At 38.7% G+C, this 24,198-nt stretch overlaps 1 protein-coding gene across 1 annotated transcript in view; it reads left to right on the forward strand.

The window, feature by feature from the left end:
* The window catches only part of CDKL4 (cyclin dependent kinase like 4), a 31,432-nt gene extending 21,852 nt beyond the window's left edge, over nucleotides 1–9,580 (forward strand). The window contains 5 exon segments of the mRNA XM_089923257.1: nucleotides 1,314–1,463; nucleotides 2,896–2,978; nucleotides 4,685–4,741; nucleotides 7,007–7,141; nucleotides 9,334–9,580. Of these exon segments, the coding sequence (XP_089779383.1) occupies nucleotides 1,314–1,463; nucleotides 2,896–2,978; nucleotides 4,685–4,741; nucleotides 7,007–7,141; nucleotides 9,334–9,435 (527 nt within the window). The 3' untranslated portion in view covers nucleotides 9,436–9,580.
* The last annotated feature ends 14,618 nt before the right edge of the window (nucleotides 9,581–24,198 follow it).

Below are 24,198 nucleotides of genomic sequence, written 5' to 3' on the forward strand. Positions count from 1 at the left end.
CTCTTGCATCTCCCTCCCTCTCACCCTCCCTATCCCACCCCTCCAGGCGGTCACAAAGCACCGAGCTGATCTCCCTGTGCTATGCGGCTGCTTCCCACTAGCTATCTACCTTACGTTTGTTAGCGTATATATGTCCATGCCTCTCTCTCGCTTTGTCACAGCTCACCCTTCCCCCTCCCCATATCCTCAAGTCCGTTCTCCAGTAGATCTGTGTCTTTATTCCTGTCTTACCCCTAGGTTCTTCATGACATTTTTTTTCTTAAATTCCATATATATGTGTTAGCATACGGTATTTGTCTTTCTCCTTCTGACTTACTTCACTCTGTATGACAGACTCTAGGTCTATCCACCTCATTACAAATAGCTCAATTTCGTTTCTTTTTATGGCTGAGTACTATTCCATTGTATATATGTGCCACATCTTCTTTATCCATTCATCCGATGATGGGCACTTAGGTTGTTTCCATCTCCAGGCTATTGTAAATAGAGCGGCAATGAACATTTTGGTACATGACTCTTTTTGAATTTTGGTTTTCTCAGGGTATATGTCCAGTAGTGGGATTGCTGGGTCATATGGTAGTTCTATTTGTAGTTTTTTAAGGAACCTCCATACTGTTCTCCATAGTGGCTGAACCAATTCACATTCCCACAAGCAGTGCAAGAGTGTTCCCTTTTCTCCACACCCTCGCCAGCATTTATTGTTTCTAGATTTTTTGATGATGGCCATTCTGACTGGTGTGAGATGATATCTCATTGTAGTTTTGATTTGCATTTCTCTAATGATTAATGATGTTGAGCATTCTTTCATGTGTTTGTTGGCAGTCTGTATATCTTCTTTGGAGAAATGTCTATTTAGGTATTCTGCCCATTTTTGGATTGGGTTGTTTGTTTTTTTGTTATTGAGCTGCTTGTAAATTTTGGAAATTAATCCTTTGTCAGTTGCTTCATTTGCAAATATTTTCTCCCATTCTGAGGGTTGTCTTTTGGTCTTGTTTATGGTTTCCTTTGCTGTGCAAAAGCTTTGAAGTTTCATTAGGTTCCATTTGTTTATTTTTGTTTTTATTTCCATTTCTCTAAGAGGTGGGTCAAAAAGGATCTTGCTGTGATTTATGTCATAGAGTGTTCTGCCTATGTTTTCCTCTAAGAGTTTGATAGTTTCTGGCCTTACATTTAGGTCTTTAATCCATTTTGAGCTTATTTTTGTGTATGGTGTTAGGGAGTGATCTAATCTCATACTTTTACTTGTACCTGTCCAGTTTTCCCAGCACCACTTATTGAAAAGGCTGTTCTTTCTCCACTGTACATTCCTGCCTCTCCTGAACTTCTTGTGGTAGATACCCACTATGGTTCTTCAGTCGACGTATGGGCTACCAGTTGCGTTTTTGCAGAGCTCCTGACAGGCCAGCCACTGTGGCCTGGAAAATCAGATGTGGACCAACTGTATCTGATAATCAGAACACTGGGTATACGCTGCATTTTATGGCTTACAGAGTTGCTAAAGTGTTATAGTAGTGGTATGTCACTGTAATGAACAATAAGACCTTTCTTTCTTCTCCAAAGTGCTACTCAGGATGGCTGTTCTGGGTTGTAGCCAAAGCCCAACCCTTTTCTTAATGTGTAGAGCCATAACTTCTGTCAGTGAGGAGTTTTCAGATGCCTTTCCAAGTCAAGTCAATTAGCCGTGGAATAAACTATACATTTACTTACCTTATCAGCCTAAGATAGGGCTAAGGATATGAGTCAGCTGCATAGAGCTTACTCGAAAGATATTTACTCAAATGCACTTTCTATCCTCTGTAAAAGAGGAATTTTCCCCTTTCCTCTAGCACAGGGGTCAGCAAACTTTTTCTATAAAGGGCCAAATGGTAAATATTTTAGGTTTTGCAGGCTATACAGCCTCTGTTGCCACTCTTCAAATCTGCTTCTTTATACTTAAGAATTTACAAATTACTTTCACACACACCATCTCTTTCAGTCTTAAGAAAAGCCCATTAAGGACATTATAACATTTTTCATTGTGCCTGGTTTTACCAATAAGGAAACTGAGGCTCTGGGAGCTTCCATGAGTGGCCTAAAGTCCTACAACTAGTTAAGTGCAGAATAAGAATGGACTCAAATGCTCTCTTTCATGAGCTTTCATCACGATGCAGCGTCCTCAGCACTTGTCTACTTCCACCTGGTTGGAAGAGAACATAACCCAAAAGATCAGCTGCAGCTTTACGCCAGCAGCATGGATGCAAACAAAGTGATGGGTGTTTATTAATCCCTTCCCATAGGCTTTCCTGGCAGCATGGCTGCTGGGCAAGGGAACTACTGCTGTCTGGTCTGATGCAATTCCCTGTGTGGTCCCAACACATTCTGCTGGAGAATTCCGCAGCAGGAAAAGTGTGGGGTAGAGCATCACTACAGGCCACACCTTAAGCTTATGCTGTTTAATTGATTTCCTACAAGGTTGTGGAAATTTACATTAGGCAGATGTTAGACTGAGTCTGAATCCTGGGTCTGTCACCTAATGACCGTGTGACTTTAGACAGCTGATCAAACCTCTGAGCCTCATTCTCTGACTGGGACAGTATAAATGAAAAATAGCAACGATTGTGAGATGGTTATGAGATTAAATGGGATCATATGTGTAAAGCCCTCCAGACCACTTGCTTACCTCCTCTTTTGGTGGCAGCTGAATGGCAGACCAAACCATGTGTGGCAAAGAGAGTTCCTTGGGAGCATTGACCTTACCTGAGAAGGTATGTTTTTGCAATGACCCATTCCACCCAAATCTGGAGGGAATGATCAGGCTCAGTATTTCTTTCACATCTGGACCTCAGAAGTTAACCATTTAAGCATTATGTTAATTTTAGTAAATCTTTCATGAGTTATGTGGTTTGTATTTAACAGGAAAACTAACCCCAAGACATCAATCTGTCTTTAAAAGTAACCAATTTTTCCATGGCATCAGTATTCCTGAACCAGAAGATATGGTAAATTGCTCGATTCTGGTGTTTTGTTATTTGTGTTGCTACTTTCTTTAAAGGGGTACTTGTTTCTTCTTTAATGTTTGTGCTTTGGGCTCCTGTTTTCCTTACGACACACTGACACAGGTTAAAAAAACTATGTAAAAACTACATAAAATGAACCAGGAGAATGCTTTAAAAGTTTACTTGCCCTATGTATTCAAAGATTAATTCAATTTTAAATTTGGAAGTGAAAGTATGCTTAGTTCCTTCATAAATACCGTGATCCTTTTATTTTTTTTTATTATTATTTTTTTTGTGTGTGTGGTACGCGGGCTTCTCACTGTTGTGGCCGCTCCCGTTGCGGAGCACAGGCTCCGGACACACAGGCTCAGTGGCCATGGCTCACAGGCCCAGCCGCTCCGCGGCATGTGGGATCTTCCCAGACCGGGGCACGAACCCGTGTCCCCTGCATCGGCAGGCGGACTCTCAACCACTGCACCACCAGGGAAGCCCCCGTGATACTTTTAATCAAAACACTCTGGTACCTTGCCCTGAAATAATTATTTTCTCATAAACAGTACTTATCATAGTTGTCTCTATTTTGAAAAAAAAATGCATTCTCTATTTTCTTCAGCTTCTGAAACAAAGCTCAAATCAATAGAAACTATTTTTTCACAACATATATTTCCACATGGAAGGTCATTCCACAAAATGATCCTCGTTGTATCCAAATCAAAACTGCAAACCACAATGATCACCTCTACACTCTTTCTGTGGTCTTTGCCTTTTTGTGGGAACCTACCAATGACTACTTGACCCTCTTACTCTCTGTAGTCATTGATTTCCTGTCTGTGTTACCTAAGTTTGGGCTATGATCTTTAAAACTCTGTATGATCTAGATTCTGCCTGTAGAATGAAAGGACTGTCAGGGGAAGCCTGTGCCACGCTCCAGCTGTGCTGGAGGTGGGGAGAGTCTGCAAAGCCAGGTCATGATTTATGGCACCTGTGAACCATCAGATTCAGGTGGTCCCAACTTCTCTAAACACCCTGTTCATCTTAAATTTATTTCGTATAATACCTTGATTTATGTACTGGATTTCTTTTTTAGTATATTTGTTAAGGCTTTTAACAAATACAATAAGAGGTTAAAAGTTGAATTACAAGTCTAGAGGTTGAATTACAAAAGATTATTTATATAACATGTTTGATTTAAAGACTAAAATACAACAAATTCACATGTACCTGCTGCCTAGTTAAGGAAGGAGAATATTGCCATTGACTTGGAAGCTTCTCGCTCCCCATGTACTCTTCCTCAATCCCATTCTCTTCCCCCCTTACTATTCTGAATTTTGTGTTCATCATTCTGTTGCTTTCCATAGTGCTCTTAATTATGCAGCTCAGTGTATTTTCATTAATGCTCAAAGCATTTCTGTAAGTAGATCAGGCATCCCTATAAGTAGGTATTAGGGTACTGTTGTAGGATTTCAGAAGGGGACATTTAGCACGAGCATTTACCAAACACTAATTGCAAAACACTGAAGTTAATAGCTTCAATTTTTCCCATTACACTATACAGTAGTGTAAAATTATGTAAAAATATGAATTTAAAAAATCTTCAAAATCTAACCTACTAGGGGGTCTTTCTCCAAAGTATTCTTAATGCTAATATATTTAAAATATCCATTACTTTGTTGTTAGGTAACATTGAAATGCTTTACTTTTTTTTTTAGGAAACTCTTGAAGAAAAGTTCTCAGATGTGCATCCTGTGGCTTTGAATTTCATGAAGGTACCTAAGCATCAATTATAACCATTATTGACTGCAAGTCATAATGATTTAAGCTGGTAACTCTAGGAGGGGTGGACAGTAGGGCAAATAATGCCAAGGTAAAAATGTAGTCATTGAAATAGTTAAGGAACTGTAAAATAATTACAGTTAAAGGAACATCAGTGGTTTAAACAGTAATCTTTCTAACATATCCATTAAAATTAGTAGAAGATGAAAGAGTATAATTAAGGTCTGCCATGATGAAGACCACCATACTTCTGCATTCATTATGAAATTTGACTGTTAAGTCAGTATATTCAAGACTATGGAAATTTATGAGGATAAATTTGATCTTCCTTAAATTTGAAGATCAAGAATTGTGCTGTAGGGCTTCCCTGGTGGCGCAGTGGTTGAGAGTCCGCCTGCCGATGCAGGGGACACGGGTTCATGCCCCGGTCCGGGAGGATCCCACGTGCTGCGGAGCAGCTGGGCCTGTGAGCCATGGCCGCTGAGCCTGCGCGTCCGGAGCCTGTGCTCCGCAGCGGGAGAGGCCACAACAGTGAGAGGCCCGTGTACCGCAAAAAAAAAAACAACAAAAAAAAACGAATTGTGCTGTAGAGGGAAGAGATGTGGGGATATATGTATATGTATAGCTGATTCACTTTGCTATAAAGCAGAAACTAACACACCATTGTAAAGCAATTATACTCCAATAAAGATGTTAAAAATAAATAAAATAAAAATTTTAAAAATAAAAAGAACTGTGCTGTCCAATATGGTAGCCACTAGTTACATGTTACTATTGAGCACTTGAAATGTGGCTGATTAGAATTGAGCTGTACTATATTTTTATGAAAATTACTTTAAAAAAGAATATAAAATGTTTCATTAATAGTTTTGAAAATATTACATGTTGAACTGATAACATTTTGGATACACTGGATTAACTAAAATTTTAAATTGCTTTTTAAAAAAATCAGTAGAAGATCAGGCAAAATCAGAACCATGCAGACACCAAATATAGCCCCTGTACCAGGGCCAAAAGAGATAGTCAAACAAAGGACAAATTCTAATAAAAAGCAGAAGAAACTCATCTATGACCAGTATGCCATTCATGCTTGACCAACTGAGGCCATGCTAGAAAGTGTGCCTCTTCCATTCACTGTGGACGCTGAAAGCCTTTAGTGGTATAGGGATGGAGATACTAGTATGAGTATCTATCTTTAACAACCAATTAAGTTATATTTATAGCAGTGACTTCCATACCACTGATCAGAATGACTACTCATCAGAATGAGCTTTTTAAAAATATACATTCCAATAAATAACCTCAGATTTACAGAAGCAGAATCTCTATGAATAGGACCTTGGAATTTGTATCGTTAAGCCTCCCCGTAGGTGATTATGATAAGCAGCCCAGTTTGAAACTCTTCTGATCTAGAAAGTAGAGCCATCTGGATGACCTAGAGTCAACTTTGTAGACCAGCCTTTGTGCTAGCGCTGGTCACTACCCAGGTGCTATCCAGGGTGCTGGATTCCTTCAGTATGAGTCCCCCTGAGACTCAGAGGCCGACACCTCTGAGCTCTCAGACTGCCCTTACCACTGCTCCACTGGACCTCACCTGCCTTCTACCTGTCTCACTGCTCTGACTTGCCCTAACCCAGCACTCTGCAGGCCCTGTCCTGGAAGTCTAATTCTCCAACCTTGTTCTGGACAGGTTGTTCTGACCCGCCTGCAATTTAGCAAACCCCCTGAGGGGTTGGTGGAGGGTAGGTCAAGCCCTGTAAGCCCAATCCATTCTCAGGTGGCTTCTCAAACTTGAACAGGTATTAGATTCACCCTGAAGGCTTGTTAAACACAGATTCCTGGGCCCCACCCCCAGTGCTTTTGATTCATTAGGCCTGGGGTTGGACCAAAGAATTTGTATTTCTAGCAAGTTCCCAGGTGATGCTGATGTAGCTGGCCTAGGGACCACATTTTGTGGAGCCCTACAAACTATTTGCTTTGACAAGTGATAAAGAAATGTCATTGGTGAAGCGCACCTGACCTACATTTACCCCCTTTGAGACATTGAATGTTCATCAAATCTACCCTCAAAAGACTTTGAAAGGGCAAAAGAAGAGCAATTCCAGTTATTAACAAGTTCCAAGTACTGGATAATATACAAACTTGAAGATTTTCTAAACTCGTATTTGCTCTACCAAGTTATTATTCAGAGTTTTTGGGCACAGTAACAAAACAGGGTCCTCTTTTAATATCTTCTTTGCTCTTCCCGTCTTCCATAGGAGTATCTGAGGATGAATCCAGATGACAGGTTAACTTGTGCCCAACTCCTGGAGAGCCCCTACTTTGATTCTTTTCAAGAGGACCAAATTAAAAGAAAAGCATGTAATGAAGGAAGAAACAGAAGATGTCAGCAGGTACCTCCATTCAAAAGTTAAAGTGCTGTAAAAATGATTCTTTATTTTCCTTCTCTACCTTTCAAAGTGAGACTAGGCGGGCACCAAGATCTTCTCTTTGCACTGGTTTAGTTGTATTTGTTTGTCTAATAAATATTGGTGATTGATGTCATAAAACCATAAAACTATGAAAATATACAGATTGTCACAAAATCTTATTCCAAATACACTTAAGTTATTGCACAATTCTTTTCTTACACTGATTCGATATCCCCCCTGCCAGGTCATGTACCCAAAACACAACAGTTTCAAACAAGTAAGCCCCAATTACAGCAGAACTGAGTTTGACCAGCATTATGGAAGAATCCCGGTACCTTCTGTAGCCTCCAGATGCCCAGTAAAGGAAACTTGACTCTTCTGTCTTTTCACCCGTGGCAGGCACCTTAGTCTGCCTTTCCTAGGCTTTTCCTGGTAGCCAAGGACAAGCTCTGGACAGATACAAAGAGCTGAAACTCAGATATCTGAGAACCAAATCCTGTCCTAAAATGTTCCAATATTGTAGAATAATACAGTGAATATAAAGACAAACACTGATTCTGTAGCTTATTAGGCAACTACCATTTACTTGCAAAACTCTGAAGTTAAAACATAAACTCCATGAAAGTAGGTTTCTTTGAGGTTGGATTTTTTTCTCCTCACCTGTATCCCCAGCACCTAAAACAATATCTGTTACATCAAAGGTACTTAATAAATATTATCCAAATAAATAAGTAGGTGAACATTGCTTATTAATAAGCCAAGATGGTAATTTTTCAGAAACTGACAATTGTCACATTTTGCGTTTGCTTAATCCTCCACCTCTGATCTACTTTTTTGTTCATTTATCTTCTCATTAGCATCTTTACCATAAAGGAAGAAAGTGGTCTCTTTCAATAGTTAAAATAGAAGTTTGTTGGGAGAAAAAGATGTATCCAAAATCTTTATCCAAAATAAAAATCCAAATTTGTATTACATAGATCATTTTACCTTTAACTGTTCAAGTTACATGTTTGCAAGTTAAGCCCGATAGAGTTTACTTAAATAACCAAAAAATTAGGGTTTTTTCAAATGAGTCTGAGGCAGCAATTTGAAATACAGTGTGAATTTTGTGTAAAAACACTGTCCCCTCAAAAACATCTCACCAACTTCCCCAGCTTTGTCCTGGGAGGGTGGATGGCGGCCCTGATCCATCCTGCATCTTGGTCCCTAATCCACTTTCCACCACGCTCACCTCCAGGTGGGTGAGGACGCTGCTCTCCCTTTAAGTCTCCAGTTCACAGCTGTGCTACCCTTTAATACTTTGTGGCCCAGCTGATACAGATCAGGGACTTTACAGAAGGCCTTCCCAAAGACCCAAGACACAGAAGGAAAAGAAACACCAAGAGCAGCATGCACCTAGAGAATGTCATTTACAAAGACGATGTCACGTTCTCCGTGCTTAGCCATCTGCATCCTGTCCATCTCTATGTGCTAGCCCCACCAGAGCCCTCACCACGAGACCATGCCTAGCCGCCTCCCTCCTCCAGGTGAAGTCCATAGAGAGCAAGGCCAAGAGAAAGACAGGGATGTCTTTCAAGTTCTGGTTTTCTTTCTGAGGACACACCTCTTTCCTAGACATTTTACCGTATCAGAAAATAAACTAAAAATTCATAAAGATCTTTTCATATAGTGTGGTTTCACTTTGTAACTTCAAATTTCTACCTAGATCTTAGTTTCTGTATCTCTGAGTGGATAACCAGCAATTTCCCAAAGACTAAATATTGTTTAAAGTTGATAGTAAAGAGGTTTTAAATCGTTGCTGTTCTGCCAGTATCCTAAAATTAATATCCAAAATTAAAAATTTGAGATGGGTAGAATGTAGACTCTTAGAATTATTGTTTAATAGCTGGTGGACATCTATCTTTTAAACCCTGACTAGATACTCATAAATGAGTTTATTGAAATAAATCATAGTACATCTCTGAGCATCCTAGAATAAATCATAGAAACAAATTTTCAAGTATCAGAGAATCACAATTTTTGGAAAAAGTAACCCTGTTTAATTTTTAAAATTGATGTCTTTTGACATCTTTGCACCATGTGTATCCTTTTTGTTTTATCACCTTTAAATCAAACTGTACCAATAGGAATTATTTTCAATTTACTTTCCTATTTTTGTCTTGTTCTGCTATTAGAATCAACTGTTGCATCTCATACCAGGAAGCCACATCTCCCCCACACCTGATGGAAGAAAACAAGTCTTCCAGTTAAAATTCGATCATCTTCCAAACATTTAGTTCTTTCAAGTGGAAAGTAATTTAATAGGTACACATTTTTGTACCAGAGGAATAGGGATTCTCAATGTTTCAAATGCAAATGAGCCATATGAAAATTAAGATGCTTTCTAGAATTGTTTTGCTCTGATCATTACTGATTCCTCTGCCCATGCTTTTTACATGCCAACTTTATCTTTTAGAACATTTTCTTTAAATGTTACAAAGTCTGAACCTGCACATATGGAGGAGACATTTTCAATTTCATCAGAGCAGCCCCTCTTGAAGCAATGTGTATCGAGAATTTGTGAGCTTATACTTTGATTTATGAAAAAGATTTACATTTATCATCTTGCTTCAGCTGACCACATACTGTCTTAGAGCAGTATCACATAGCTTGCCTAGCTGTTGTTTGTGTAAGGAATAGCATTATGTTTCTGCATTTTAATTCACTCTTATTGTAACCAGGTCTGTTGAGTAATGCTGGTGTTTTATTTTGTGTTTTTTTATTGGTGTAGTAAGGGAACCTTGAAATGTCATCTAGGTTTATCCCTTAATTCCAGGGCAGACTCTACTTTCTCTGTCTCGTAAGACATTGACAATTCTATTTTTAAAGCTAGCTAGAGAACATGCCATACATTTACATAGAAAATAGTGGATGAACTGCAAGGAATTACCATCCTTGTGACATCATGCCCTAGGATAATTGACTGCTGACTCTATTGCTCTCCTTTGGTGCATCACGGTTCCTTATCCTTTTCTCCTCCTGACTAAATCATCTCAGTACCTAAACCTGTCCTCCTGTGTGTATTTTCTGCATTGTCAACACTCTCTTCCAAACATTTGCATCCATAATCTCTATAAACTTGTGCAGCCCTACACTCGGGCATCATGTTCAGGTCAAGTTTGTAAACACGAGAGCAGGAAGATTATCATTCAATTAACTTCATTTTGTGTCTCTTATCCAAAAAGACAAAGACAAACAAAACACCTCAATAAGTGAGCTGAGGGCTTCCTTGGTGGCACAGTGGTTGAGAGTCCGCCTGCCGATGCAGGGGACGCGGGTTTGTGCCCCGGTCCGGGAAGATCCCACATGCCGCAGAGCGGCTGGGCCCGTGAGCCATGGCCGCTGGGCCTGCGCGTCCGGAGCCTGTGCTCTGCAACGGGAGAGGCCACAACAGTGAGAGGCCTGCGTACCGCAAAAACTAAAAATAAAAAAAATAAGTGAGCTGAATTTATATTGGAATATTTTCCCAAGTAAACTTGACACATACACACACATACATACATACATATATGTAAATATATGTTTATAATTATATTTTGAAGCATCATAGTAAGATGCCTTTTATCCTGGACATCTAAAAATGATACAGACTGTTTGAAAGTACTTTTAGTTTGCTAGCAAGGAACTCATGTAAAATAATAGCATGAGGCTGTCTATCATCACTGTCTGGCATAAAGGCACAAAATAGTGATGTCTTTATCAATAAATATTAAGATTATTTCATTAAATTTTTTCTGCTCCTGGGTTTGGCATGCTTACCTGAACATTGTCAGATTTTGTGAATTATGCATAATTCCAGAAATTCCTTGTATTTGGCACCAAGGCACCAAGCATAAATTGTTATTAAGAAAACACAGTTCCACCTTACGTTCATCTCTAAAAGTCTGTTGCACATATAAATATGGCTCTGTAAACTTCCAGAGAATCTCATTCAGTTACTTGGGTGCATCTCTTTTTTTTTTTTTTTTTGCGGTACACGGGCCTCTCACTGTTGTGGCCTCTCCCGTTGCGGAGCACAGGCTCCATACGCACAGGCTCAGCGGCCATGGCTCACGGGCCCAGCTGCTCCGCGGCATGTGGGATCTTCCCAGACCAAGACACGAACCCGTTGTCCCCTGCATCGGCAGGCGGACTCTCAACCACTGCGCCACTAGGGAAGCTGCATCTCTTTATTAAGGAATTATGGCATCTAAACAATAGTTTCTTGCTCACTGGAAGGATATTTTAAGTGGGCTTATTTAGCCATTTAACGTACTCAGTGTGAATATAAGCTGCTAGGATCTTCTTTATTTTCATCTTTTTATCAGAATGTGCCTCTTCAGATTTGTATGTTTCTTGCATTCTTAATAAGATGATACCAAAGGTGCAAGGACAATGAGAAATAAAAAAATAAAAGACAACATTGATTAAAGATTTATTTTTAGCTTTCATAGTGCTTTTATCATTGAAGCCTTCTTATTGCCAAACCACGCATGCTGCCCCAGCTCTCCTAAATGTATATACACATGTAGACTATATATATATATATATATATATATAGGGTTGGCCAAAAGTTTGTTTGGGTTTTTCCATAACATCTTATGAGAAAACCAGAAGGAACTTTTTGGCCAACCCAGTAAAATATATATATATATACACACACACATACACAAACGTATATGCAGGTATTAAGAAGACAGCACAAGACTCCATTATCCATTTTATAACTGTGCTTCAAACAACAGTGGAGTTTTGGACAGGGGTTGGTAGGGTGACTGTCTTCCCTTAATTTTTGCTTACATTTAAGACTCAATTCAAACTAGCATTTCTCTCAATTTTTTTCCTTAGACAAATCCATCGTTTAGGTATCACTGAGGAGAGGAGAGGGGAAAGCATCTAATGCTTAGAAAAATGTTCCGGTGCTGTCATATTAGCTTGAAGAAAAGGAATCTTCTGATGACATTTGCATACTTATGTCTCCCTGGGTGGCCCAGGCCCCGGAGCACTACAGCTGCCTGTATCACTCAGGGGCACATGTCTCAAAGTGAGACTCTTTTCAAAGCGCGTATTTCTCACCTCCGTACTTGACAAATTCCCTCGCATTTCTCAGCCACATGGAAGACAGTTGCACTTGTGCCCAAATTAAGTAATGACTTTTGTAAAAGTTATCCTCAGCAAATAGGCTTGCCCCAGGCTCTGTGCAGGGGCTCATGCGATTCTATAACCATGCGTTTCCTTTTACAGTCTTGCACAGTTTCTGGCTTACCTGGGACTTGTCTCACCCGTGCCAGCTTCCAGGCTTTTTAATTTATTTATAGAGCTCTTTCCTGGTGCTGTCCAAATGCTACACTGTCATGGTGAGTGACGCCACCTAAGTACTCCTTTTCTCCACCTCAGTGAGACCTCTTGGCTCCCTGGTTTCCTCAGACTTCCCACACACGTGTATCTGGGAATCTCTAAGCTGCTTGCTTGCTTTCTCTTTCTTTCTTTCTTTCTTTCTTCCTTCCTTCCTTCCTTCCTTCCTTCCTGCCTGCCTTCCTTCCTGCCTTCCTTCCCTCCCTCCCTCCCTTCTTTCTTTCTTTTTCCCTTTTCTTTCTTTCTTTCTTTCTTTCTTTCTTTCTTTCTTTCTTTCTTTCTTTCTTTCCTCCTTCCTTCCTTTCTTTCCTCCTTCCTTCCTTTCCTCCCTCCCTCCCTCCCTCCCTTCTTTCTTTCTTTTTTCCTTTCTTTCTTTCTTTCACAGAGCACTTTACAGAGAATTAAAAGTGCAGACCTTACTTATTCTTAGTACTCCTGCTTCTTCTGGGGTGGGGGGGAAGGAAGTGTGCCGTAGAAAGGACATTTGATTCAGCTTGTGTCAGCCCCATAGGCCTATTTGCTCAGACTCTGTCTTTGGTCTCTGTTTCAGTCCCGGTGATACCTGAATGTGATTGTTCTGACTTGCTGCAATCACGAAGCCCTTGAGGGGTCACTTTTTGAAGATTGTTTTAACTAGACTGAATCATTAAAAAGCGGTGTTCAAGAGGCAACTGTTGAATGCTTTGGATTAGGGAGATGATTGAGTAAAGGGTACCAGCAAAGCTCCCAAACAGGGAATGAAGAGGGGATCAGGGAGATTGTCCTTCTTCTCAGGTAGCTCTCTCACTGTTCTTTAGTGCTCTTGCAGGTTCCCCAAAATACAAGACGTAAGAAAATGAATATGTTACTTTTAATAAGATGAAAACATTTTCAATTCCGAAGATGTTGTATGGTCCTTTAGCATACTTGCCACAGAATTGCAATTTTTCAAAAAGACACTTTCTTAGTCATTTGTCACCACCAGGATTTCCAATCCTGGTTTTGGAACAACCTGAACAGCACAGAGTTCTCCGAAAGAAAAAAAATCTTTTTTTTTAATTGAAACATACTACCAGAAGAGGAATGATCCTAAAATTCTACAAACAGTAAAATCTTGAAAAAATTGGGGCTTCCCTGGTGGCGCAGTGGTTGAGAGTCCACCTGCTGATGCAGGGGACACGGGTTCGTGCCCCGGTCTGGGAAGATCCCACATGCCGCGGAGCGGCTGGGCCCGTGAGCCATGGCCGCTGAGCCTGCGCGTCCGGAGCCTGTGCTCCCCAACGGGAGAGGCCACAACAGTGAGAGGCCTGCATACCCCCCCCAAAAAAAAATATTGAAAAAATTGAAGTGTCAGTATCCAGTATTAGCTAAATCACAAATATGCCAATTTCTAATGCACATAGTTAAGACAAAGATAAAATGCTGCTCACAAGTTAAAGTGATATTCTGGGTATGTGTGTGTATTTGTTTTCTACTGGAATCGACAACAACTTCATTCTTGTTTTAACGGAAGTCTGAAAGTCTTTAAGAGTGGTAGTTTAGAGAATAATAGAAATATCATTTGGTCTGCGAGTGGCCACTGGGTTCTAGGCCTGTCTTGCAGCTCTCTGTGTAGCCTTGTCACAACATGTAACTTTATTTTGCCTTCATTTTCTCATTTGTAAAATAAGAGAGTGGATAAACGAGGTGATTTTTTAGGCTCCCCTTCAGCTCTAAACTTCTGTGATTCTCTATAGCACATGGTGTTTGCGTCCTGGACATATCTCCCACTAGACGAGGCTTTCTAGGGATTGTTTAACAATATCAAGATAAATTTTGCTGTTTATGATCTAGCCAGGAGCAAGGAGATTCTCTCTCTCTCTCTCTCTCTCTCTCTCCCTCTCCCTCTCACCTGCTTTCTTTCATACTCACACAAACACACACACAACACCCCCTGCTAGTTCTATCAAGTCAATAGCAGTTTATAGACAACCACGTAACAGAAGTTAAATGTTATAAACGAAAGTGGATTTTAAAGCTAATTATCACTGGATTTTAATTAATGTAAATCAAACAGGTATGCTTTCAAAATGCAGACTAATATGTAATCACTCTTTGCTGTTTTAATCTAACTCTAATTAGCTTGGAAATGACATATGCTGTGAAATACTAATTTAAGATAACCATTAAGGCAAAGAACATTCCGTACATTTCTAACTTCAGTAAAACTTTTAGTAGTTTCAGTAAGTGATAACTTAATGGAATTGTACAAATAGATCTGAATTATATCTTTTATATATTTCAACAACAGGGACGCAGGCTCAGTCAAACTTATACTTAACTTATTGTTTAAAGCTTATAATCAAGCCAAGAATTGGTTATCCTATTTAACAGGAATATAAATGACTTCTATTTATAAAGTTAAAATTCTTCTTTTCTGTTGTGAACACTAGTCACTGACTGTATCTCTAAGTATTGTTATATTGAGGATGTTGTATGTCTACTTAAGATTTTAGAGCATATTTGTATAAAAACATGTCCATTTCAAATCACATGAAATTATAACTATATTTCAATTAGCACTGATAATTAGCATAATGGCAATTTATACTCCTAGAAACAATCCACTACAAAGCAGTTTTAGCTGTATTATGTTACATATACATAATACTTTTAGAATTTTTCTTAAGATATTTGGAAAACCTAAGGATGGGATTAACTACTTAGGTGACTTTATGTTTGAATATATAACTTAACCTGAATATGTTCTTTAGCTTATTTTAATAAAAGTTAGAACTATTTCTGTCTCCTAATTTCTGTTCAACTCAGCTATTAGTCCATTGTCTATTACTTCGCATTCAAGTGAGAAAAACTGTCATCTTCATATATAAATCCCAGAATTTGTTATTTAATTTCCTATCAGTTGGAATTTCTGAACAGCTGATGTGGCAGATTATTCCTTTTTTTGCCTGGGGCTGGGAATTTTACAAATGGAAAAACTAGCAAAATCTTACAAATGGAAAAACTAGCAAAATCTTTCCCAGTCTGACTGGCTAGATGGTTATCTCTGAGAACATCTTTACAACTTTACTTTGAGGCTGTAAGATTCTTTTTCTTTCAGTTCAGATATTTCTCTGGCCCTTTACAATACTTAAACTACAAGATATGAAATGTTCTTGTATCTTCAAGCCCAAGCTATCACAACAGTTTCTGTTGTAGGTTTAAAAAGACAAAAAGGCTTAAGACCAAACTTAGACTAATGATCAAATGAGAGAAAAACAATTGGTAAAATGATGAATGAGGTCACTATTTAAATATGCTTCAATTCTTTCATTTTCTTTTGAACTAACCTTTCTGCTTTCATTATTTTTAATGGCACTTATGTAGAAAGAGTGCGGCCAGTTATTTCCAGCAGTAACTGCAACAATTTCAACCCACGTCAGTTTTACCGTGACACTTTGCCAGTCCTCTTATCAAGAGGTGAAGTCTCCCTCCCTCTCCTCGTCTTGCGACCTCTGCCTTCCTTAGATGCCCTGTGCCATTTCTGGGCCTAGCCCTTGAAAGCCCTGGCAGCTTCTGCCTTCTCTCTCTGGGGAAGCCAGCGTCCATGCTGTAAAAATGTTTGGGCTAGATACTACTAAGTAATAAGATACCACGTGGAGAAGAGGCTGCTGGAGGAGCACCAAGGGGCCAATCATGTGAGTAAAGCCTTCCTGGAACTTCCAACTCTAGTGTAGCCACCAGCTGAATGTCACCAAATGAGTGTCCCTAACCAGCATCAGGTAGAACAGGATAACTGCCCAGCTGAGCCCAGTCAACCTACACAACTATTAAAAATAATAAGAGTGGTTTTAAACCACTACTTTTCAGGTTGGATTTGTTATGCAGCAATAGATACCTGAAGAGTATGTTTTTAAATTGTATACCATTGCAGTGGAGAAACATGCTCTCAAATTTTGTGCAAACTTTAAGGCATAAGGTCTGATGTTATTTTTTTTAATTTTAATGAAGTATATTTGATTTACAATGTTGTGTTAATTTCTGCTGTACAGCAAAGTGATTCACTAATATATATTCTTTTTCTTTTTTTAATTTTATTTTATTATTTGGCTGCATCGAGCCTTAGTTGTGGCACACGGGATCTTCATTGCAGCTTGTGGGATCTTGCATTGCGGCGCACGGGATCTTTCATTGCAGCGTGCGGGATCTTTCATTGTGGCGCGCAGGCTTCTCCCTAGTTGTGGCGTGGTCTCCAGAGCACACAGGCTTAGTTACCCCACGGCAAGTGGGATCTTAGTTTCCCAAGCAGGGATCGAACCCGCACCCCCTGTATTGGAAGGGGGATTCTTAACCACTGGACCACCAGGGAAGTCCCCTATACCACATCTTCTTTACCCATTCGTCTGTCAATGGACATTTAGGTTGTTTCCACGTCTTGGCTATTGTAAATAGTGCTGCCATGAACATAGAGGTGCATGTACCTTTTCAAATTATGGTTTTGGGGTCTGATGTTATTTAACCTAGAATTAAGTACATACTCTAGGGACTCTGAAAATCATTCTTCCCTGTTACCTGTTGGCCTCTACCTTTGAATCTCATTTATCTTAGTCAAGGCTGCTGTACTTCCAAGGTGGAAATCATCTTCTCATAAAGCAGGTATAACCACCCCATGTGGGAAATCTAAAGCACCATAATGAAGAAATGGTCCAGACATTGTAGTCTACAAAATTCTTGCTAGAAATCTGCTTGATTTCTTCACAGTGATTTAAGAGGAAATTTCCTTCTTTTTGCATGAAAAATATTCACATCCATGTTAGACAACTGGATGGATGCCAGAATACTCATTTTCTACCTTTTGCCACCCACCCCCCCCAAAAAAAATAACCACTCAGTCAGTTTGGGTCCTGATGGGTGTTTTTGAAGCAGTGCACTTCACTCGTCTTCCCACTCACTAGACATCACCTAGATCATCTTCTGGCTCTTAGGGGAAAGACTAATCACACTGAAAGAGCTTCTCCTCATAACCAAAGATCTCTAGCACTTTTGACTATTCAAGATAGCTGGTGCCATTGTCTTTCCACATTTCCCCTCTTTCTCTTTTAACTGCAAAGACATCCAACGAGAGGTGATTATGGCTTTGCCACTTACAGGTCATGACCTTTGATAATCAGTGTCTTCAACTCTAAAATGAGAATTTTAACACCTGAAGTTGTTAAGAGTATTAACTGAAACAATTATGTTAATATACTTTGTAACATAAAGAGCTATGTAAATACCAATTATTATTTTTAATACCTTCTAGAACTTTTGAATACATTTACTTCTACAGTTAATATGTGATCCCTTGAAATAAATCTATAGAGTTTTTTAAAATACAGTAGTTGCCATGTTCCCTCCCAAAGAAGTGTGAGAACTCATCCTATTCAACGGCTCCTGTCTTCCATTTGGTGGCTCTTGCATTTCCAACATGAAAGGATCTTACCTTCCAGCAAACAAAAATGTCAAGTTTTTCTTTGTATACAATTTAGTTTATTGGCACTATTTAAAATGTCTGCTTATTGCCTAGCAAACACTACCAAGTACTAGGAAGAAACAGAAGTAAAGCCCTCAGTGGACTATGTAGCCACCAAGAAGAATGAGCTTAATGGGATTTAACCAGAAAGGCACAAATTAAAATCTCACCAGAAAACCTAAAGACACCAACACCAGCATCATGAAATAATCTGACCACAACTCCAAGAGATGTCCTAAAGAGTTGGAATCATCAGAGATAGGAGAGTTGGCTGAGGAGGTACAACTAAATTTTGAAGAAAAAGCATTTTAGGTATGGGAATACACAAAACAAATTTAATATTGTGTTTTGTTAAACAGCCCAGGATGATTAGTTATAGGAAACTCAACTAGAGAAAAAGCAAGAGATCCAGGCTAGAGACACGAGTCTTAATTTAATCTCTGTATTCTGGCAACTGAAGTTGTATAAACAATTTTTATTCCTGAGGCAGTGGGGAAGTGCCGTGAATGAGAAGGAAAGTCAGGCTTAATCTTTGAGAAATACTAAAACTGAGAAGAAAAAGGACAGGAGAGAGAATTGTCGGAGGCACCAGGCAGAGGAAGAATCAGTATTCGTCACTGGTCCAGCAGCAGTCCCCATCTGAAGATCTCCTTTCCACCATTCCTCCCGTCCTCTTTCCTTATTATCCTCCTCTCTAGCCGCACAGCTACTTTTCTTGGATTTGAATCCCTATCCTATGTCTTCAGTTTCTTCCTTTACCAAATTCCCATCACTCCACTCTACTCTGGCAAAGACAGGCTCCATTATCCAATTAACTTCCTCCTGGATTTGCTAATCTACTACTACCAGTACCTGTAATTTTCAGGTCAGAGAAAAACATCTTGAATTTAATTTTCTCTAATATAAGAACCCCCTGTAAAACACCAGCACTATCTTATATAAACTAAATTTGGAAGTAATCTTAGATTGAATTCAAATAGATCTATAAGATATATTTGTTTTAAAGACTGACATCTCATTGGATGTCATACACTCTCTTATTTCTTCAATGTAATCCCCTTTGGGGGAAAAAAAAAAAACCCTCACCAAAATTGACTCCATCAATGTTCCCTCTAAATCATGGGTTTTTAGCCATGAGCTGGCTTCAAGGGATCTATTGGAAGTCCCCTCCTCCGTTCCCAAATCCAGATTGCGAGTGTAACCGAGGGCTATTATTGCCCCAAACTCCAGAGAGCTTTGCTGGGTTAATACCTGGACAGCTCACAGTACCTCTAATCTAGGGCAAAGGACCTCTTCCCCTTTGCCCTGCTACTTACCAGCTTGCCTTTCCCTGCATCTCGAGCTCTTTATGTCTTGAAATAGGGCAAAACCATGACTAATTCCACCTTACAGGCTGACTGGCCTAGAAGAGATAAAAATCCCTTCCTCATTCTGCCTTAAATAGTTAACATTTAGAAATGCATCTGGGTTCCAAAATAACCCCGCTGAGAAGCTATTAGGGAGATAAAGTACCAGTTAGAATTTTTGTGTGAATTTGTTTAAAGGAATAGCTTTCACAAGATCTGTTTGTCATCAGAATGTTGAGAAAATAGAGGTGTGGGCTAAGGTAGGTGGGACTGTTGGGTGGCTGGAAGGCAACATGAGGGCAAGGGGTCTTTCTTTAGGGATTGGGAGTGAAGGGCAACACAAGGGGTGAGAAATGGAGGTGGAAATATGCCTGCAACAAACCGTGTCCACTTTGAAACTTTATCAGTGCCATCTCTGGCCATCATTTCTTACAAAGAACATGCATCAAAGCAGCAGGGGGAGGTGGACATACCTTCGGTTCTAGAGCCAGATCTGCTACTAACTACATTGTTTTGAAGTGTTCCCTTCTCTCTCTGGCTGTAATAAGGAGTAGTCAAGCTCAGCGTTTTTAAGGATCCCTCCGGCTATGATATTTTGTGAAGTGACATGGACAAAAGGCTGTCATCTATCTCTTGTCTTTTTCCTGTGTCCTCTTCCACTCTCCTTTTCTCAAGTCTGTGGACAGAGTAATGGCCTAGCTAAGGATCACACTCTTATCTGCTTCACAAAGAAGGAACTCATCCTGTGTCCTTCCACGTTCCTGATCTACTCTGGGGTCTCCTTTCTCCCTTCTGTCTGCTGCGGAGAGCTAGCTCCTTATAGGCAAATGCAAAGTCCTGGGGGTGCACTTGCTTTGCAAGAGCCCGGCTTCCATTTTGTAAGCAAACCAAAGATATCTGAGGTATTAGATGGTTTATGTTATTCAGCACTGAGCTTGGGTTTTGTTTTGTTGCTGCTGTTGTTTTGTTTTGTTTCGCCTTGGAAAGCACTTTAAACTCCTTGTTGCCATAGATGATGGCACACCATAAATAGACGAGCTGGACGCCACTCTGAACTGGAAGAATATCATTCTTGCCCATAAGTGCACAACATGCCCTTTGACCAATAACATCGACAAAGAAGACTACACATGGCTGAGAGAATAGCTGTTAAGCACAAGTGAAATTGAAACTTCAATTTTCAAATTGCACAATTCCTAAGGATTAAAGTAAATCCTTGGCCAGGATCCCAAGAAGACTCCATCTAGCAGCATTGCCAGGGGATTTTCCGGCACTCTCAGTATGTAAAATCCCAGAACATGATTTACAGTACTTTTATTTTACCTCAACTTGCTAACCACATTACCTTATCTTGCACAAATTTACAACGTGTTTTTTTGTTGGTTTTTTTTTTTAATTTTTCAGAATTTTTAAACCCATAAGGGAGTGGTAACAACCAATGCAGTTGAATATTTTAAGAAATTTGACAGGATCAAAGCTAGAGAGAAGCATTAAATAATGATAGAAATCTCAAGCCTTATGTAGTATAAAGGAAAGAAATATTTTAAATCAATATTCAGAATATAATGCAGCGATCATATGTTGATATACAAATCATTGACGAATTATGGGGGCAAATTATGGCTTTTTCGATTCATCCTTAATTTCACCAATTTATGCATTTACACATATGTATTATTACTTCTTTTCTGTTGGCTTTTATGTTCTTGATAGATTAACTGGTCCAAGGGAATTAAATTACAGTCAGCTCTTATCGGATGTCAGGCATCGTACTGGAGGCTTTATATCAATATAAATACTCCCTAATATACTCTACCAAACACCGTAGGAAGTAGGTATTGTTAGCCACATTTTACAAGTAAGAAATCTCAGGTTCAAAGACGTAGCCAGAAAGTAGCAGAGCCAGAAGGTAGCGATCTAAAAACTTCAGAAAACTTCCACCAAACTTTTCACTTATTTTTGCATTTAAAGGTTGTAAGTATTTAAAGATCTGAAGCTAACCCTAACTCTAACCCTAACCCTAACCCTAACCCTTGTTTTGGGGCATTTTCAATTTTTGCTGAATTCTTATATCCTGATATTTGTAATTTCCCTAAGGCCAACCTTAACTAAAATAACTATGTAAAAACACTGTGTCCTTACCTAAATAGCTAGTCCCAAACTATAACAGGGTGTTTGGTCTCTTTGCCAGTAGATCTCATCACATTTGTAAACGAAGGCATCTGCGTATTCTTCTTCTGTATATGCAGGGTCTAGCTCTAACCAAAGTGATGGTACTGAAATTATCATGAAACGTGAGCAGTCTGAACACTACATAAAAAGGTATAATTTAAAACAGTCCTTCGTGAGATTACACCAATCTTCTGATTTTTACAGATAAGGAAGCCAGAACCTTGAAAAAGGTAAAGGACCCAAAGAAATGTCAAACATAGATTAAATAGGTGGTCAAAACTTTGTTTTATTTAACTACTTGTGTCTCTTCATTGCCTTATTTGATCATGGATTTGAGACAGTTTCTGTTTATAATAATTATAAAATAAAATGAGAGAATAATCTCCTAAAGCAAGAATGATGAAATGTTCTAAAATTAGAAAGTGGTGATGGTTGCACAGGCTATGAAAATACTGAATGACACCGAATTGTGTACCTAAAGAGTAAATTTTATGGTATATGAATCGTATATCGATAAAACTTACTTTTTTCAAAAGAGCAAGACTTTATTTCTTTTAGTAGGTTAGAGGATAAAACAAAGGATGGGTGACTTTTTAATTTTTATTTATTTTTATTATTTACAGTCTCTCTTCTCTATTCCATATTAGAATATCACCAGTGAATTGGCCCGTCATATTAGCTTAATGAATCAAGAACATTGATCTATTGCCACTAATTCTCAATTGTGGAGTATTAGGCCAGGTTTCAAAGTTTCTACTGGGGTTGAGAAATTGTTTTTGAACAAGACTCTGGAATATATTTCCAAAGAGAATGCATTTTTCCCATGAGAAATCTCTGAGTAAATTAAAAGCCATAAGCTAAGGGGTCTTGTTGATTTCTATTAAGAAATAGAAAGTTAAATCTGTTGCCCTTATTATACAGGCATACATTTGTATACAAGCATAGCATACATTTCAAACAAAATCTTTTAAGATTAGTACACAGAAATTGATCTAGGAATCCTTCAAAATTTTTTTTGAATATTTTTTAACATCTTTATTGGAGTATAATTGCTTTACCATGGTGTGTTAGTTTCTGCTTTATAACAAAGTGAATCAGCTCTACATATACATATATCCCCATATCTCCTCCCTCTTGCGTCTCCCTGTCCTTCTTCAAATTTATCATAGAATATAACGAGCTCAGAGAAAGACTTGAAAACAGAGATATTCATCCTAGCATTATCATTATTCGTAGTAACAAAAAAGCTAAAACAAATCTAAATGTCCAACAACAGGAGAATTTTAGGGTATAGTGGAATATTGTACAGTCCTTTAAAATGGGGTTATGTATTTTAAAATCTATATTAATTTTCTGATTACAGAGATAATAACAATATACATATTATTTTAAAAATTTAAACCGCCAAACATTTCCACACAACTCCTCCTCTTAAGACATAAACAAAATTGAATGCTTGGTGAATATTTTATATGACCATCCTATAATACTGCTTTGCAACTTGCTTTGTTCACTTCATAATGAATCTTTGCACATCACTTTCTGCACATCTCCCTCACTAGCTTGTTTTTGTTTTTGTTTTAACATTGTTAAAAATTATTCAAGACTCAGGGAGATGTTCATGATATAATGTTAAGCGAAAGAAGAAGCAGACTATAAAACATTAAATATGGTATGGTCCTAAATCGGGTAGGAGGGGGAGTGGCAAAGATTATACACAAATTCATATAAAGACTGAAAGAAATACAACAAATTGTTAATTATGGTTAATTCTAAGTGCTAGAATTGTGAGCAACTTTATTTTCTTCTATCTAATATTTTATATTTTCCAAATTATCTATGATGAGCATGTTAAAAATAGCACTGGCTTTTTCTGTTTCCAAAAATAATTTTGGTTTCTTGTAGGCAATCTGGAAAATGCAGATAAACCCAAATAAGAAAATAAGTCACTCACAATCCAACTGCCCTGAGATAATAATTGTTGTCTTTTAGATACATTTTTTTAAATTGGGCTCTACAATGTTGTGTTAAATTTATGCTATACAACAAAGTGAATCAGCTATATGTATACATATATCCCCTCCCTCTTGGACCTCCCTCACACCCCCCATCTTACCCATCTAGGTCATCACAGAGCACCAAGCTGAGCTCCCTGTGCTATACAGCAGGTTCCCACCAGCTATCTGTTTTACACATTAAGTAGTGTATATATGTCAATCCCAATCTCCCAATTAATCCACCCCCCGCAAACAACTTTGTGTGTGTTTGTATTTTACAAAGGTAAAATTACGCTGGCCATAATTTTTGTAACTGACCTTTGTCCCTTTGTCACTTAAATGTAGTGTGAACGTTTAAAAAATTTCACTAAACGATCTTCTACAAAATGTTCTTTTGGCTACACAGGACCATAATTTATACATAGGATTCAGTTATTACCATTTTTGCTTTTATAATTGATGTAGTGAACACTTGTATGAATAGATCTTTGTGCATATATACTGTACAATATTTTCACCTGGATAAATAGCTAGAAATGGAATTGCTGAGTCAGATGGTCTGCAAAATTTTAATGCTTCTGATACTTATTGCCAAGACATTCTTCAGAAAAGATTTAGCAAGTTTTCCTCCCAACAGTGGAATGAAAAAGTGGTCATTTTCCACACCTTCAGCACTGTCAG

Source organism: Delphinapterus leucas, chromosome 13 (assembly GCF_059928025.1).
Source record: "Delphinapterus leucas isolate spDelLeu-1000000601 "Yukka" chromosome 13, BTC_Dleu_Yukka2, whole genome shotgun sequence".
Taxonomy (NCBI): domain Eukaryota; kingdom Metazoa; phylum Chordata; class Mammalia; order Artiodactyla; family Monodontidae; genus Delphinapterus; species Delphinapterus leucas.